This window comes from Cervus elaphus, chromosome 10 (genome assembly GCF_910594005.1).
Source record: "Cervus elaphus chromosome 10, mCerEla1.1, whole genome shotgun sequence".
In the NCBI taxonomy this organism is placed as follows: domain Eukaryota; kingdom Metazoa; phylum Chordata; class Mammalia; order Artiodactyla; family Cervidae; genus Cervus; species Cervus elaphus.
In genome coordinates, this window is record NC_057824.1 from 48398502 (window position 1) to 48414011 (window position 15510).

Below are 15510 nucleotides of genomic sequence, written 5' to 3' on the forward strand. Positions count from 1 at the left end.
CCTATTATTTGCATATTAATCAGGCAGTGGACCATGAAAGAACTGCATTCCAGCCAAATGCTGCACTATCTCAGGAGAAACACTCAGTAATTATCATACATCAGTGTTATGATGTGGTAATTGATTATAACATCTTTCTGCTGCCCCTGGGGAGCCCCTGTGCTCACCCAGCTCCAGGCACTTCGGACAGATTGCTCTTTTCCTCCCCAACTGAGAGTCACCACGGCTGTTCTCTCAAAGTGCCATTTCTGTGGAGTATGGATCCTCCTCCTCCAGTCTCACGAGGTATTTAAACTATGTGGAATGAACTGACTGTAATTCATGGGTAAGAGGGTCCAGTCAGAGGAAGGCATGCCCCTCCTCAGCCTCTTGGTTTCAGAGGTGATGCTCCGGCTTCCAAGGCAAGTCTCCTTATCAAGTAAAATGCGGCAACTCCAGTCCCTCCTTGTTTCAAAGCTGGTACAAAGGCAGTTTGGCTGCTTTATTTAGGTGCCAAATGACAGGCTAATTTTGGCCCTCTTGTAAAGGACAAACCCAACATCTGCCAATTCAGACTTGGGCTATATTTAGGAATCCAGTTCTGAAGGGAAGAGGAAGACACGAAATCAAGATGAAGCTGGTGACGGAGGCTGCCTGGCTCACTTTGTTCTCCCGGGGACCCCCTTCTCGCTCCTGAGCGTGGTTGTGGCCCAGAGGCCAGTCTGCAGGGGGCTGGAATTGAGGGTCCTGGGCTGGCAGAGGGCCCCTGGCAGGAAGAGGGCATGAAGCTGTCCTTGCTTGGGAAAGAACTGGGGCCACCATGTGGGTCTTCCTGAGATCTAGCCTGGAAGGGGCTTGAAATCAGCATGGACCCGTATCACAGGTCAGATGGTTACACCCTTTCTGTTGCAGAGCTTCATGAACTTGGCTCTGACTCTGCCACAGACCTGGTGCTGGGTTCCCTTCTTTTACGCCCAGCTCCCAGCCTGAAACACGATGGGATGCCCTCGGTACTAACGGAGGCATGTGATTTTCTGTTAATTGTTCATCTTGGATCTGATTTTTAAATATCTGCCCATTTATCATTTGGGCCCAGTTTTGTTCTTCGTTTTGAAACGTGGCCTTGACTTCTCTGGGTGTAGTTTCAGGGACCAGCCCCTCACCTGCCGTGGGGGACCGAGTTCTCGGGCACCCCCACGGCAGCAAGACTCTGGCCTCAGAGTGCTTGTGCCTCTTCGACCTCCTCCTTGACGGGGGCAAACTGCCTCTCACTCTGAGTATCTAAAAGATGGGGGACATCATTTCTGCTCCCTGATTAGGGATTAAAGGTATTAGCACTGCCCTTGGCACATCAAAGATGCAAACATGTGAGTTTCTTCACTGTAGTCTTAGCACCTTTAAAAAAATTACCTGAGCGTTTATACACATTTAAGCTTCTTCCTTCTCTGGAACCAAAACTGAAAGCACAAGTCCTCATTTGCTCCTGTGACCTGCTTTTGCCTCTTCCACTGAATGCCCAGTGTACTGTAAATTCCATTCTCCAGAGAAAGTCTAAGGGGAAGAGAAAGGAGATGCGCCCAGAGGCCTGTGTCCAGGGCTTGCTGGGGCCTCCTCCTAACGGGGAGTTAGGGCGTGCCAGCACCAAGGGTCCAGGCTGAATGAGATGGGGCTGCCACCTGTGCCCACAGTCGCCCAGACGAGCGTATCCAGACGAGATGGCCTGGCTCTGAGTTTGCCCCAGATGGCCTGAGCAATGACCTGCAGTCTTAACTCTTGAAGCTCAAGATTTTGGGTCAACCTCATGGAATGGCAGATGGATGGTCAACATTTCAGGGAGGCCAGGATGCTGGAGAGCCGCATTCAAGTCCTCCCTTGGCTGACCCTCTGCGCCAGCTACCGCCCAGCAATGCTCCCACTTGAGTCTCCACCCAAGAAGTGAGTGCTGGGTCTGTTTCCTATTTTAAAGCCAGGAACCTGACATGTCAGGTGTGCACATGCATGATTTTATAGCTATCCTTGCTATCCTATAGCTATCCTCATGCATGTGAAATGACCTAATGGCAGTGGTTTCAAGGGCAGCAGTAGGAAAGCAGGCACTCAACTAGCACTTCCTCAGTGCCAGCTGCTGCTCTGGAGGCTTTTAAACATGGATTTAAAACTCCTTATGGTCTAGGAGATAGGTACTTTTCCTCTTTTAAGGAAGAAACTGAGACACAGAGAGGCTGAGACACAGAGATGTCGAGTCACATGCCCAAGGCCACACAGCTGCTCAGAGGCCGAGACAAGACGAGCCCTCTGCAGTTGGCTCTGAGCCCACTGTGTCCATTTGCAGCTCACACGTGCTCAAGGCTGCTTACTGCAGGATCGTGTTTTAGGTTCTGCTGTTAAAAATCAATCTAAGTATTTTTCACTGGTGATTGGTTAAATAAAGTATGGTATGGTCAGATATAGGAAGTCCCTATAGCAGGGAAAAGAGGAAGAAATTCTTTATGTGCTGGCCTGGGGGAGTCTCTACAATCCATTGCCAGGTGAGAAAAGCAAGGCACACCCTGAGTCCTGTGTGCGCCTTTCTATGTGCAGCAAACATCTAGATATACAGGCTCTCTGCAGGAAACCAGCAGAAGTGCCTTTGGGGAGAGAGCCTGGGGGCTTGAGGATGAGGGTGGGAGGGCGACTTATTTTTTAAAAGGGGTGTAAGTTCTTTTAAATCCTGCATTTTGTGGCCATGATGCATTTTACTTATTAAAACAAACAAACAAACAAACCATAAACTATAATTAAAAATAAAAGTCAAGGGCTTCCCTGGTGGCTCAGTGGTAAAGAATCTGCCTGCCAATGCAGGAGACACAGGTTCCATCCCTGATCCAGGAAGATCCCACATGCCTTGGGGGAACTAAGCCCGTTTGCTACAATTATTGAGCCTGTCCTAGAGCCTGGGAGTGGCAACTACTGAAGCCCACGCACCCTAGAGCCTATACTTGGCAACTAGAGAAGCCATGGCAATGAGAAGACTGCACACTGCAACTAGAGAGTAGACCCCACTCACTGCAACTACAGAAAAGCCTGCATAGCAACAAAGACCCAGCACAGCCAAAAATAAAAATAAATAAATAAAAATCTTATAAAAGTCAAATCTCTAACTTTGGGTTACTCAGAGGATGAGATGGTAGGATGGCATCACTGACTCAGTGGATGTGAGTTTGAGCAAGCTCAGGGAGATAGTGAAGGGGGGAAGCCTGGTGTGCTGCAGTCTGTGGGATCACAAAGAGTCAGACACGACTGGAATGACCGAACAACAGAGTCTCTCTGATTCTATCCTCAGTGATGAATCCAACTCAGAGGAGAACAGAGACCCGTGGGGGCTGATGTGTGCTGGAGCAGCCTTTCCCGGGGATCCTGAGGACATTTGCTGCTTTGATATGCAACATGGACTGGGCTGTCTCGCTTGGTGGCTGCCTCCCCAGGGAAGCCTGCGTGGGGCCTGCAAGTGTGGTGTGCCCTAGGGGAGGGCAGATGAGGCCAGGCTTGGCTTGTCCCACCCTTGAGCACCCTCTGCTTTCCTGGTTAATGCTGCAGGGAGGCTCTGTTTCAGGATCACGTGGCCAGGCGCTACCAAGAATCCCACAGACGCTCAGAATGGCTAGGTGAGCAAAGAGCAGCACAGGCATGGAGGTGACATGGGGAAGTGGGTGACACTTTCGGGAAGCTTGTGAGAAGCGTGTCCTCCTCCCCTGTGGCCTGCAGGCCAGGTGGGGCAGCTATGGCCTCGCCTGCCTCCAAGGCCACTCTTGAGTGTCCTGAGTCTCAGCCTGCCTCGCCATGCTCTGGAAGCCCACAGGGGGAAGGTGCAGCAGGCTGAGAATCCCAGGGGAGAATCCCAATGCCGCCACAGGGACAGGTCACTGAGGTCACCTCAGAGGAGCAAGAAGCCCCCCTTCCGTCCTGCTGTCACACTCGGTTTCTTATTATATGAGCCTTAAGGCGGCAATAGCAACAGCATTCTACATAAAGAAAAGACAAAATTCTTCCATAAACCACTTTCCTTCAAAAGTGAAAGTGAAAGTCATTCAATCATGTCCGACTGTTTGTGACCCCATGGACTATATAGTTCGTGGAATTCTCCAGGCCAGAATCCTGGAGTGGGTAGCCTTTCCCTTCTCCAGGGGATCTTCCCAACCTAGGGATCGAACCCAGGTCTCCCATGTTGCAGGCGGATTCTTAACCAGCTGAGCCACAAGTAGGGACTTTGAGTACTTTCACTTTTTGCCCAAAAGTTCTCCCCCATGTCCCAGCCCATCAGTGAACCTCTGTACTTGCAGAGCTCTCAGCCTGGAATGTTCTCCTCTCTGAGCCCATCGTGGCTCAGCCCCTCCTCGGGGCTCGCTTCGCAGCAGGGGCCTCCCTGCCGGCAGGCTGTGCCCACATGACCCGACAACAGACGGCAGTAAGGCAGGCTGTGTCTGACTCCAGAAACCTGTCTTTTCTGATCTTAGATGAAGAATTCCTTCATCATGGCACTCCTGGTCATATTAAAACACTCTCATGCAGGGCACAACCAAGAAATGGATGAGCACTTGGTTCTGGCCACCACGTCCATGGCGGGTGAGTGAAGCCAGAGGCTGAGGCCCGAACTAATGATGAGCTGCGGCCACCTGCTTAGGCAGGGGCACTTCCCAGATCACACATGGCTTTTCAGAATTCTCTTTTGTTTTCGATCTGTGGTCTAGGGCCATGTATAAATCAGTTATGGATATACAAATCTTTTCAGCTACTCAAAACAAATGAGGGTTAGAATAGTTCTTTTCAGACAGTACCAACAGTTACTACGACTGATCTATTTCCATAAAAGAAAAAAGAATCAAATCAGATCTAGTTGATGGTACTGAATGAAGAGCTCTGCCTGCTTTAGACGGTGCCATGGAATTTTCTGGGGGTACAATGAGCCCTTCCTTTTCTTATTTAATGAGCTATCCAAATGCCACACCCTGACTTAATAATAAAAATTGAGGAACTAATGGCTTATTTGAGGAAGCTTCAGCAGGATCCTATTGCTAAATCAAAGGCACTAAAACTGTGAACATGATCTCCTGGCCATGTCATGGTTACTGAATAAAAGCCATTATGTGCATTAAAAAGGAAGGCTGGCCTGTCCCTAATCGGGGGCCATGTCTGTGTATGGCCATATACAGCACAGAGCCCTGTGGCCTCACGTCAGGGAGGGGCATGCATGAGACCACCCACGTTAAGAGATGGACGCAGCTGCTGTCTTCTCAAGAGGCAACTGGTGCTCTGCCGAGTGAGAAGAGCGACGTGGAGCCATGGAATTCTCCACAGGCAGAGACTTGGAACCCGCAGTTCCTACCCGACATGCTGGGGAAAAGCTGGGTGTTTTATAATTAATCAGAGGAGACTGAGCCATCCCTTGTACAGTTTGCAATAATCCATCGGAAGAAGGTGTGGAAGCTTGTGAGCAGCAGTCAGGAACTCAGAGTAACAAGTTACAAAAGCTGATACAGTTGTTCTCTATCTGTGTCTCTATTTCTGCTTTGCAAATAGAATGATCTGTACCGTTTTTAAGTCTGCAAATGTATGTGTTAATACACTGTATTTGTGTCTCTCTCTCTGACTCACTTCATTCTGTATGGCAGCCTCTAGCTCCACCCACGTCTCTGCAAATGGTGCAATTTTGTTCCTTTTTATGGCTGAGTAATAGTCCATTGTGTGCACACATGCATGCCTGTACATGTACGTGTGTGTCCATTCCTCTGTCAAGGGACATTTAGGTTGACATATCCACAGATGACAGGCCCTGATGCTGGGAAAGACTGAAGGCAAAAGGAGAAGAGGGTGGCAGAGGATGAGGTGATTAGATGGCATCACCGACTCAATGGACATGAACTTGAACAGACTCTGGTAGATAGTAAAGGACAATGAAGCCTGGCATGCTGCAGTCCATGGGATTGCAGAGTCAGACATGACTTAGTGACTGAACAACAACAACATACTCAGTACTGTGTTTAAAATAGAACCTACTATATAGTATAGGGAACTCGACTCAATGCCCTGTGGTGACATAAATGGGAAGGAAATCCAAAAAAAGAGGGGATATATGTGTATGTGTGACTAATTCATTTTGCTGTACAGAAGAAGCTAATAAAACATCGTAAAGCAACTGTACTCCAATAAAAATTAAAAGAAAAAAAAAAGCAAGAAAAGTTATAAAGTTGAGCGCATGGGCGAGTCCTCTCTATCAGTTCTCTGTAAGGTGATGACAGACTGAGTTGCATCCAGGAAAATCTGTTCCCCTTTCTTTCTCCCCTCTTAAGAGCTGTCTCCTGTCTCCTTCTTTCCCGTGAGGCAAAAAGATTAATCACACCAAGGAACCATGAATATGAAATGAGCTTTAAAGAATGAAAAGAAAACAATGCAATCGGAGTCGTATCTAACTATGTACCTGCCTACACATATGTACATAGGCACACCTTCATCACTGCTCCATGTTTTCCTCCTTTAAAAAAACACCCCGCTAACTGATAAGCAATGACTGCAGGCCACACTCAGAGAAGGCAAGCCTCACTAGGCCCCTCCCTTCTCCTTCTCTGAGGGCTCCCTGTAGTTCCCTTGAGCATTGCTATTGCTATGCAGGGCAGGGGCAGCTGATGGATGATAGCTGAGATTGGAGGAAAAACAAAAGAGAGGCATTCCCCAAGGATCACCTGCTTTCAAATAGGTTTGCCATATTAGATCAAAGACAACCCAACACTGGGAACTTTGAAAGAAGCCAACCCAGAAATTGTGTGCTGAGCGACTCCCCTGGTGGTCCAATGGTTAAGACTCTGTGCTTCCAATGCAGGGGGCCAGGTTCGATCCCTGGTCGGGGAACTAAGATCCCACATGCTGCAATGTAGATTCTGAGTTCTGCAACTGAGGCCTGGCACAGCCAAATAAATAAATACCTATTTAAAAAAATGTGTAGAAAACTAGACTACTGGGAAGTAAAGGATCAGGTAACTGATCTGAAGTCTGGTCCTTTAAAAACCGTTTTTGCTTTTTAAGCTACTCATGTCAACATGGAATTTTGTGTTCTCCTTACTCTTCATGGAGGCCTCGACAGCTTCCAAAATAAGCAGAGGTCACTTGCTGAAAATGGCATCAGCTTTCCTCAATGTCTGAGGCCATCATCCCGACGCTCGAATCATCAAAGGGACATTCAGAAATGATTACAACTGCAGAGAGGAAAAGTGATGATGGCACCAGAAACTTGAGTTTTTCTCTCCTTTTATCATAGAACCGACCAGCAAGTTCGACAGAGAAATCATTAAGGAAAATGGAGATGCTGAGGGCAACGGGGCTGGGTGGAAAGAGACAGACAGGAATTCTTAGCATAGAGAACTGATTCCTGTGTCAGCAGTTCAGTGTGGAGATAAGTGAGGCCCTCTGCTCCTGGGGCACCTCATCGCCATGGTAACTAAGCACAGAGCCATGCATTAGATCTGCACGATCTCTGCTCAGAACGAGGCTATGGACAGAAGGCAGGTCTTCCAAAGTCCTTCCACACCTGGGAGTCTAAACCGGTGGCCAGGCCAGTTCGGCAGCCTGGATTCTCAGACACTGACTGTTTCTCACCAACATTCAGAAACAGGCTAACCCAAGGTTAGAATTACCTTCCTGCAGTCACCTGCTGCCACCACGCTGAGCTGGCTCAGGCAGAGGCCTCATGAAGCCACCACTGAGGACAGAGCATCTTTCTGGGTCTGAGGGCCTCTTTGGAAGGATTCCATGGTAGCCATGGTGACAGTAGGGAATCAGAACCCTGGAGAAATCCTAGGCTACAGGCATTACTCCCCTGCCTTTGGGGAGCTTTCTCTGAGACACTGATTTTTTTAAGCTGTCAAAGATCCTGGAGTCCCAAACAGCAAGGAGATCAAAGCAGTCAATCCTAAAGGAAATCAGTCCTGAATATTCACTGGAAGGACTGATGCTGAAGCTCCAATACTTTGGACCCCTGATTCGAAGAACTGACTCATTGGAAAAGACCCTGATGCTAGGAAAGATTGAGGGCAGGAGGAGAAGGGGAGGACAGAGGATGAGACGGTTGGATGGCATCACTGACTTGATAGACATGAGTTTGAGCAAGCTCCAGGAGTTGGTGATGGACAGGGAAGGCTGGCGTCCATGGGGTTGCAAAGAGTCAGACACGACTGAGCGACTGAACTGAACTGAATAGCCATTCATCCCAACAATTTGTCAACAATCATCATTATAAGAGAATTCTGTTTTTCAAATCTATATTCTACATCCTGAAAGGCACAGCTACTTTAATTTTTAGAAACACTCCTAAAAGGGTAAGGCTGATAGTGAAGAAATTTTAAATGAGGAAAATTGCCACCCTAATCTTGTCACTATTGGTCACCTTTCTTTTCATTCTGACAAGCACTTTCTAGTCTTTCCTGATCCAGAGAAGCATTTTCACTTGGCCACCATCATGATATTAAAAAAATTTTATATTTTCTTAGAATATTAGAAACATTTTTCCACTTTTCCCCACAATCACCATAATTACTATCTCTATCGATGGCTTCCCAGTTGCTGACTCACAGCGTGCGTGTCGAGGGGGAGGTTTGCAGTCTACCTCCCGTCTTGCTTGGAGAAGGAAGTGACAACCCACACTCCAGTATTCTTGCCTGGAGAATCCCATGGACAGAGGAAGCTGGGCAGGCTACAGTCCAAGGGGTCACAAAGAGTCGGACACGACTGAGCACCTTGCAGAAGCCCATCTTGCTCAGATGGCAACATGGAGAGGCCTTCCTGCCACCTCTTCACAGAAACCAGGGGAAAGTTCTACAGTGCTCACTTTTACCCAGGGGCTCACTGCCTCCTCCTCCCTCCCTCCTTCAATCTGCAGACTCCCCAAGAGTTTAAATCACTTTATTTTATAAAGTAATTTGATCTCTTACAAATACCATTTACGTCCCTCTGAGGAGCCCTGTGAGTTTTTCCCATGTTGGAAATGGGACTGTCATATGAATGTTCCAGCACAGTAGCAAGGGCTTGCTATAACAATAAAAAGTAAAAGGCCACTCTTGAAGAATTTGTTCAGACATAGAGAAGGTTTTGGCATCGATCATAACCGACCTGGAACTGTAGGCGATTTCTTGTTTTATTTAGGAACGAGGGAGTTTGATCTAAAAACTGTCACGTTCTGCCAAGTTGGGTCCTGACTCTGATGGGGCAGCAAATACTTGGAGAGTTTAACAGGAGGCCGGCTTTCTGTTCAAGCGAGAGGCAGGGCTAATTTTCCATGCAAAGGTCCGGGAAACTCTTAGTAAAAACAACTGCGTCCATTATTTCCCTAATGTGTCTTGAATTCGAGCCAGGGCTGCGTTAAGGTCTCCAGCACTTGCTAATTAGATTGGCCAACCCAGAAAGGCAGGGAGAAAGAAGTACACCTGATCCTTCACCGAGGGCCAACTGCTCCTTGCAGAGGTGAAGCCAAGGAAGCCAAGAGCCCGGGTTAGACACAGCCTTCCACCCCTCAAGACGGGACACCCCAAACACAAGAACACGTTGGCAGGGAACTGAGCTGCAGCCCAGTGTCCTCCGGCTGCATCTGTGCGTGGGTTTGGAATTTCGAAGTATCGGCCGCTGCCGCCCAGCTGTTCCCCTCATGACACGTGTTTTCCCTCGTAAAACTTCCAACAGGCTGGCGGGTTCCATGCTCCTCACTTAGCTTTGTTTGTGTTTTCAATGAATCAATGGGATATGGAGACTAATCAACATGTTTAGAAAGATAAAGGAAGAAAGAGGAACAGCTCATGACGCTGGCTGTTCCCGAGAGCTGGGTGGGAAGAGGCCGGCACAACTGTGTGCCCAGGAAGGCCCGGGACGGACGGGGTCCAGGAGCCCGTGCGCGGGCCAGCCCGGGGCTGCCATGTCCAAGAGTCTGGAAAGCGGTGATGTGACCTCGGAGATCAGGTCTCGGGGCTCTCTGATGCTGGCCGCAGGCAGCCCCAGCCCCTTGGCTGGCGCTCCAGGCTCTCCACCACCTGCTCCCAGGCTGGACTTCAACCCCAGTGACACTCTCCTGAGCATCATGCCCTGAACTGCAATGCCCATTCCTTGTCCCCTACATCCTGTTATAAAGCTGGAAGCCCCCTGAGCACAGAACCCGTCTCTGATTCGCACCCCAGCCCCGAAGGCAGGGCTTCATGTGACAGACTGACAAAAGAACACAGCGAGGAGTTAGAAGACGTGGGAGGGACCTGCACTCAGCTGTCGACCCTCTGCTTCTCCGCTAGAAGCCATGATCTCGAAGAACTCAGTTTGCCCGTGTTTTCAGCTCACTGGATCCAGGACAAGGGATCCTTCAAGTCCCCCCAGTACAGACCAAAAGGCAGGGAAATATATCATCCAAACCCCAACTGTGGCTAGTTACCTGAGCTCACGCAGCCCTGCTGCAGGGGGTCTTGTAGTGACGTCACGGAGTGCAGGACTAAAGGAGAGAAAGGGGGACAGTTACATGAGGAAGCAAACTCAGGGGTTAAAGTTTCTTAATTCCCTGAGTGCAGCTGATGGGGGACAGCATAAGGGCCTAAAGGTCCAAGGGAAGGTCCTCACTCCTTACGGGAGGGGGCAGACTTGGCGGGGGTACAGAGCGTAGAAAAGGAGGGACCCACGTGGACAGGCCAAGTGCTGCTGGTGGCAAGCTGGCCCCTAGCTGGGGGGCAGGCAGAAGCAGCTGCCCGTGAGAGCCTTCATTCTGTGCCTTTGGCTGATTTCCTTTCCTGAGTCCCTGATTTAGCTACTTGACTTTTACCTATATTTATGTATAAACAGCATTTTCTTAATTGGTAACTCATTTTCTGCTGCTTATAAAATCAGCTAGGCACAATCTTCTCTTTCCGAAAAACTGAGTCAGTCGCATGGCAACAGGTTGTGGAGGAAAGAGGCATCTCAGCCTCCCTGCGCGGACGCCCCTCCCCGCTCCCCGAAGCAGCCTGGGGGCGGGGCCGCCCCTACCTGGCCCTTGCGGCTGCCCTTGGACGGGCAGGACGCCCTGGCCCAGCTCGCCGTTCAGCCAGAGCTGCATCCGGATGAAGGGTTCTCGGCCTTTCTGGGTCAGCTTGCTCCAGGGTTTCGGCCGGGACAGCATGTCGCTGACACTGCCCTGTGACAGGCCTAGCACCTGGAACGGCAACCAAGGACACGCAGTGGCATCAGCGCCTGGCTCTGGTGTGAGGCCTCAGTGTTACACGCGCAGCTGTGTGGCATCGTGGCTGGGCAGGGCGGCGCTGGAGCACTCCCGGGTGGAGTGCAGAACCGGCCCCTGGGGGGTGGCTAAGCTTTACAAGGTCACGGGTGGGCTGGTGCCCTGGCACAGGGAGCCATAGTCATGGTCCCCGCTTTCAGCTCCTAGGGAGAGAGGGGCGGGCAAATGGAGGGGAGGGGCCCCCCTCCCCACAGGGTCTTGATCCTGCCAAGCCTGCAGGGTTGTTGCCCTGACAACCTGAGCAGGAAGCACTGAAACCATGTTGCTTTTTGCCTGGTGGCGCCAGGAAAGGCCAGGGTGCTGGGGGCCAAGGACCCCTTCAGATAAACCAGGAGCAACGGATGCCGGCGGGACTCGGGCGCCTGTCTCCTGCGCTGACGCCAGACCAGCCTGGCATTTAGAAAGGTCGGCTCTCTCTGATCACATCCGCTCCAAGGTAGGGGCCCAGAGGTGAGCTGGTGGTGACAGAGGAGCCAGCCTGGGAGTGGAGCTCAGTGCCGACGGTCGACAAGTTGCACATACATACCCGACTTTTCTTATGCTCACATATGGCCATACATATGTATGGGCACAAACACCCCCCACAGGACACAGATGCAGCCCAGAGATATTTAGGGGCTGCATCCGATCAGTCTTTGAAAAGTTCTCAAGTTCCAGAATAAACTGCGCTCATGGGCCAAACAAGTTCAATGCTATTAAGTCTCTGCTAAATTTAAGGCATGAGCACAAATGTCTATTTAAATGTTCTCAAAGGATATTTTTACAACACTGAACTAGAAATTTCAAGGGACTTTAAATTCTCATCCTCATTCCTATTCACCCCATCACCTTTTGCAAGATCGGGACCAACAGTTCAGAACCGTATTGCAAGGATGCATGACACGGTGTATTGCAAACACTGAACTCAAGGCAGGGCCTGGGAAGGTGGTAGAGGAGGCTCCCCACGGGCCTCTCCGAGGCCACTGCTGACCCAGTCCTGTGCCTCTCAGGAAGGCTGTCTTTTACGGGACTGGAGTGCTTCTCATTCTCCTTAGCCAGTCGTTATTTAATCTAAGACTATCCTGGAGTATTATGTTTATCTTACATTTTGCAGGCCTGGTAAATCCCCATTATCCAGAATCTTAGTGACAAGGAAGCGCCAAGAACAGAAAGTGTCTGGGAGCTTACCCACAGACCGGGCTTTTCGTGAGCCAGGAAGGACGATGAGAAAATGAGGGTCTCCAGGGCACAGCCTGGGCCCTGCGCGGCTCTGCCCCTGCCACCGCTAGCTGCACATCCCCGGGCAAGTCACTTTACCCCCCTGGCCGGACAACACCCAAGCACCTTCTGACTGCTGTTTCTACCAAGTGCCTTTTGGCTCTCTGCAGGCTGGTCATCCCTCTCTGTGATCAGATCCTTTTTGGCCAAAACAGCCTACAGAGGTGGTGCCTCGGGCTCCGCTTGGCCACAGGGACAGGGCTTGACTTCGTTATCTGCTAGCTTGGGGCACGTGGTCAACTTCCCTGAGCCTCGGTTTCCTCATCTGTCAAAGGGTGACTCTGCCACCACCTCATATATGATGAGAGGTCTAAAGGGCCACAGAGGGTGAGAGGGCCTTGCCGGGAACCTGGCCTCCAGTGGGGCTGCAGCAAATGGGAGCGTTCACTGGCTAGTCTCCCTGCAAGTTTGGGAGTGGACAAGCCACGGTTCTCTTTGGTTAATTAAGTGGGTGATGGCCACATCCTACAGACAGATCCCCCACCTCCCTGGTCCTCAGCAGTGAAAAGAAATGGGAAGACCCAGGCCCCTGAATGGAACCCCCACCTCGTACCTTCTCCCCGAAGATCCTCTGACAGATGCCATTCTTGGCCAGCTTCTCCTTCACCTGCCGGGTGAGCTCGATGGTGTCCACCTCCTGGTACATGTAGATCTCATACTGCTCGGGGGTCAGCGGCGGGACCGAGGGCTTGGTGGGCTTCGACAGGGGCACAATGGGTGAGGAGGGCAGAGGGCTGTTCTGGGGCGTCTCGCTGCGGCTGGCTCCGGTCAGGCTCAGCTCTGAGCTCTGGGAGTAGGGCGACTCTGCGCTGGGCCAGTCCTTCCAGTACTCAGAGGAGGAGGGGCCCTGGAGCTGACTGCGCTCCGCCCGTGCCTGCCCGCCGCTGCCAGCGCTGCCGCTGCCTTTTTCTTTGCCGCCGCTGGCGTCTTCGGCCTTGGGGTCTTCGGGTGGAGCGCTGCTCTTCCTCTCAGGCTGGACGGCGCTCCACCAATGGTCCTTCCACACGCCGCCGCGGCCCAGCTCACTCTTCACGTGCCTCAGGACCCCCTGTGCGGCGGGGTCGGCCGCTCCCGGGAGGTCTGGCCCGGGCGTGTCCTGGGACTCCTTCTTCAGGGCCGGCGGGTTGGGTAGGGTGGGGGCGCTGGCATCCGGAGCCGAGGCGGGCTTTTTCAGGGAGACGGCTAGCGGGGAGTAACTGGACACGGACGACATGGGCGAGGCAGGTATCAGCTTGGGGGTCAGGAGGGCGATGTCCGTCTGGGACGGCGGCACGGGCTTTAAGGCGGGCTCGAGGGCGGCCTGCTGGGCCTCCATCTCCCGGCGGGCCTGCTGCAGGATGGAGCGGATGGCATCGTCCGCGCTCCCGCCGCTGGATGCCGAGGAAGGCTGGGCCGGCTCTGCTGCAGAGCAAACGCGCAGGTGAGACGGCGGCGACAGCACCCACTCCCGGCGGGGACGGGCTTTCCCACCCATGTCCTTCTCAGTTAACCCGCCACGGATTGCAGGTTACTTGGGACAACCTCACTGAGCTGTGATCTCAGCATTTCCCACCTCGTGAAATGTGAACCATTCATGCATCCTGTTGGAACAGCAATGAAGGGCTAGAGCTACTGCTCCGTGGCCCCACCGACTGAAAGGAGTTATGATCAGGAGTAAGATGGGGGGTGGGGTGGGGGGCGGGGGGTGTAACTGTACAAAAGCTCTGAGACACACCATCCTGGACTCTTTCCCAGATGACTTTATTTATTTATTTGATTTATTTATTATTATTTTTTTGATGTGGGCTATTATTGTGTGTCTTTTTTGAATTTGTTACAATATTATTTCTGCCTTACCTTTGGTATTTTGGCCATGAGGTGTATGCGATCTTAGTTCCCTGACCAGGGATTGATCTTGTACCCCCTGCATTGGAAGGCAAAGTCCCACTTACTGGACCGCCACGGAAGTCCCCTGGATGACTTTAAACTTAACATTCTCGTGTGCTATGTTCCAAAATTCCACCGGTTCTGTTAGCTCAGATTCCCTTCTGGGTGGGTGACTCTGGGGTGGACACCAAGGGGAAGGGGAAGCAGAGGGCTGGCGTAGGGAGCCAGTGGGCTGGCCCTAGCTCAGGAGCCCAGGGGCGTGGCCAGGGGGTGGTGGGCGCTCAGTGTCACGCTGCCTGCTGCCAGGCCTGGTGGGGCCTCACACCCTGGTCCCTGGTGGCAGGACTGGGCAGAGCAGGGGCTTCAGGGGCACAGGGCAGGTGTGTGTCTGTGTGGAACCTCAGGAGGAGAACGTGGGTGCTCAGTTTCCCCTCTAGTGGAAGGTCTGAGCTGAATCTGCAGCCTGGTGTGCCTCTCAATCATTGGTCACCTGGAGAAAAGCTGAAATGTTGGTGTTCCCTCCTCTTAGACAAGGCGGCTCGCAGGGAGCTCTGAGGGCAGATTCCCAGGGCTGACTGACTGCAGAGGTGGGGACACTGGTCCTTTTACACTTCCTGCTCCTTCCTGCCAACTTTTGTTCTCTAAAGCAGTTGTTAAAGAGTTTATTTTTCACCAGTGTGTGGTCAAGTGTATACCAAATAACAGAAGCCTCTGTTATATTTCAGAAAGGGAATCTGATACATACTTGCTCATTTAAGTCATGGAGATTCTAGGCTAGGCCTAAGGAATGACCTAGAATGGTAAGTATTAGCAAAACACAGGTCACACAGACCTGCTCCCCCCTGTACTAAAGGCTTGAAAACACACATTCTATTTCTTTTTTTTTCTCTATTTCTTTTTAAACGAAGTTAATTACTGCTGAACAGAACGCTCACGACATAAGCGTGGAAGGCAGTGGTGGAAATCCTGAACTCCGTACCGGTTTTCTGGACTTGCAGCTCCCTCTTGGCTTGTTCCAGGATGGACTTGATGGCTTCGTCAGACCCGGTCTCAGAGGCTCGGATCCGGGTGGTGATGTTACCTGCGGGGAGAAGCCATACCGATGACATCAAACCCATACCTGGAACAAAATGTAGTGC

The 15510-nt window shown here is 51.3% G+C and overlaps 1 protein-coding gene and 1 non-coding gene across 7 annotated transcripts in view; one reads left to right on the forward strand and one right to left on the reverse strand.

Annotated features, from left to right (window-relative positions):
- The window catches only part of CUX1 (cut like homeobox 1), a 348569-nt gene that overhangs the window by 53266 nt on the left and 279793 nt on the right, over nucleotides 1–15510 (reverse strand). For 4 of the 6 annotated variants that reach the window (XM_043915053.1, XM_043915054.1, XM_043915052.1 and 1 more), the window contains 4 exons: nucleotides 15351–15452; nucleotides 13059–13906; nucleotides 10999–11164; nucleotides 10415–10471 (listed from right to left, as the gene is read on the reverse strand). The exons of the other annotated variants lie outside the window; for them this stretch is intronic. In XM_043915053.1, the coding sequence (XP_043770988.1) occupies nucleotides 10415–10471; nucleotides 10999–11164; nucleotides 13059–13906; nucleotides 15351–15452 (1173 nt within the window). The remainder of the gene's footprint in view (nucleotides 1–10414; nucleotides 10472–10998; nucleotides 11165–13058; nucleotides 13907–15350; nucleotides 15453–15510) is intronic. 6 annotated transcript variants of the gene reach the window in all.
- Nucleotides 6789–6861, forward strand: TRNAG-UCC. Its single transcript has one exon. It is a non-coding gene; the product is annotated as a tRNA-Gly (tRNA).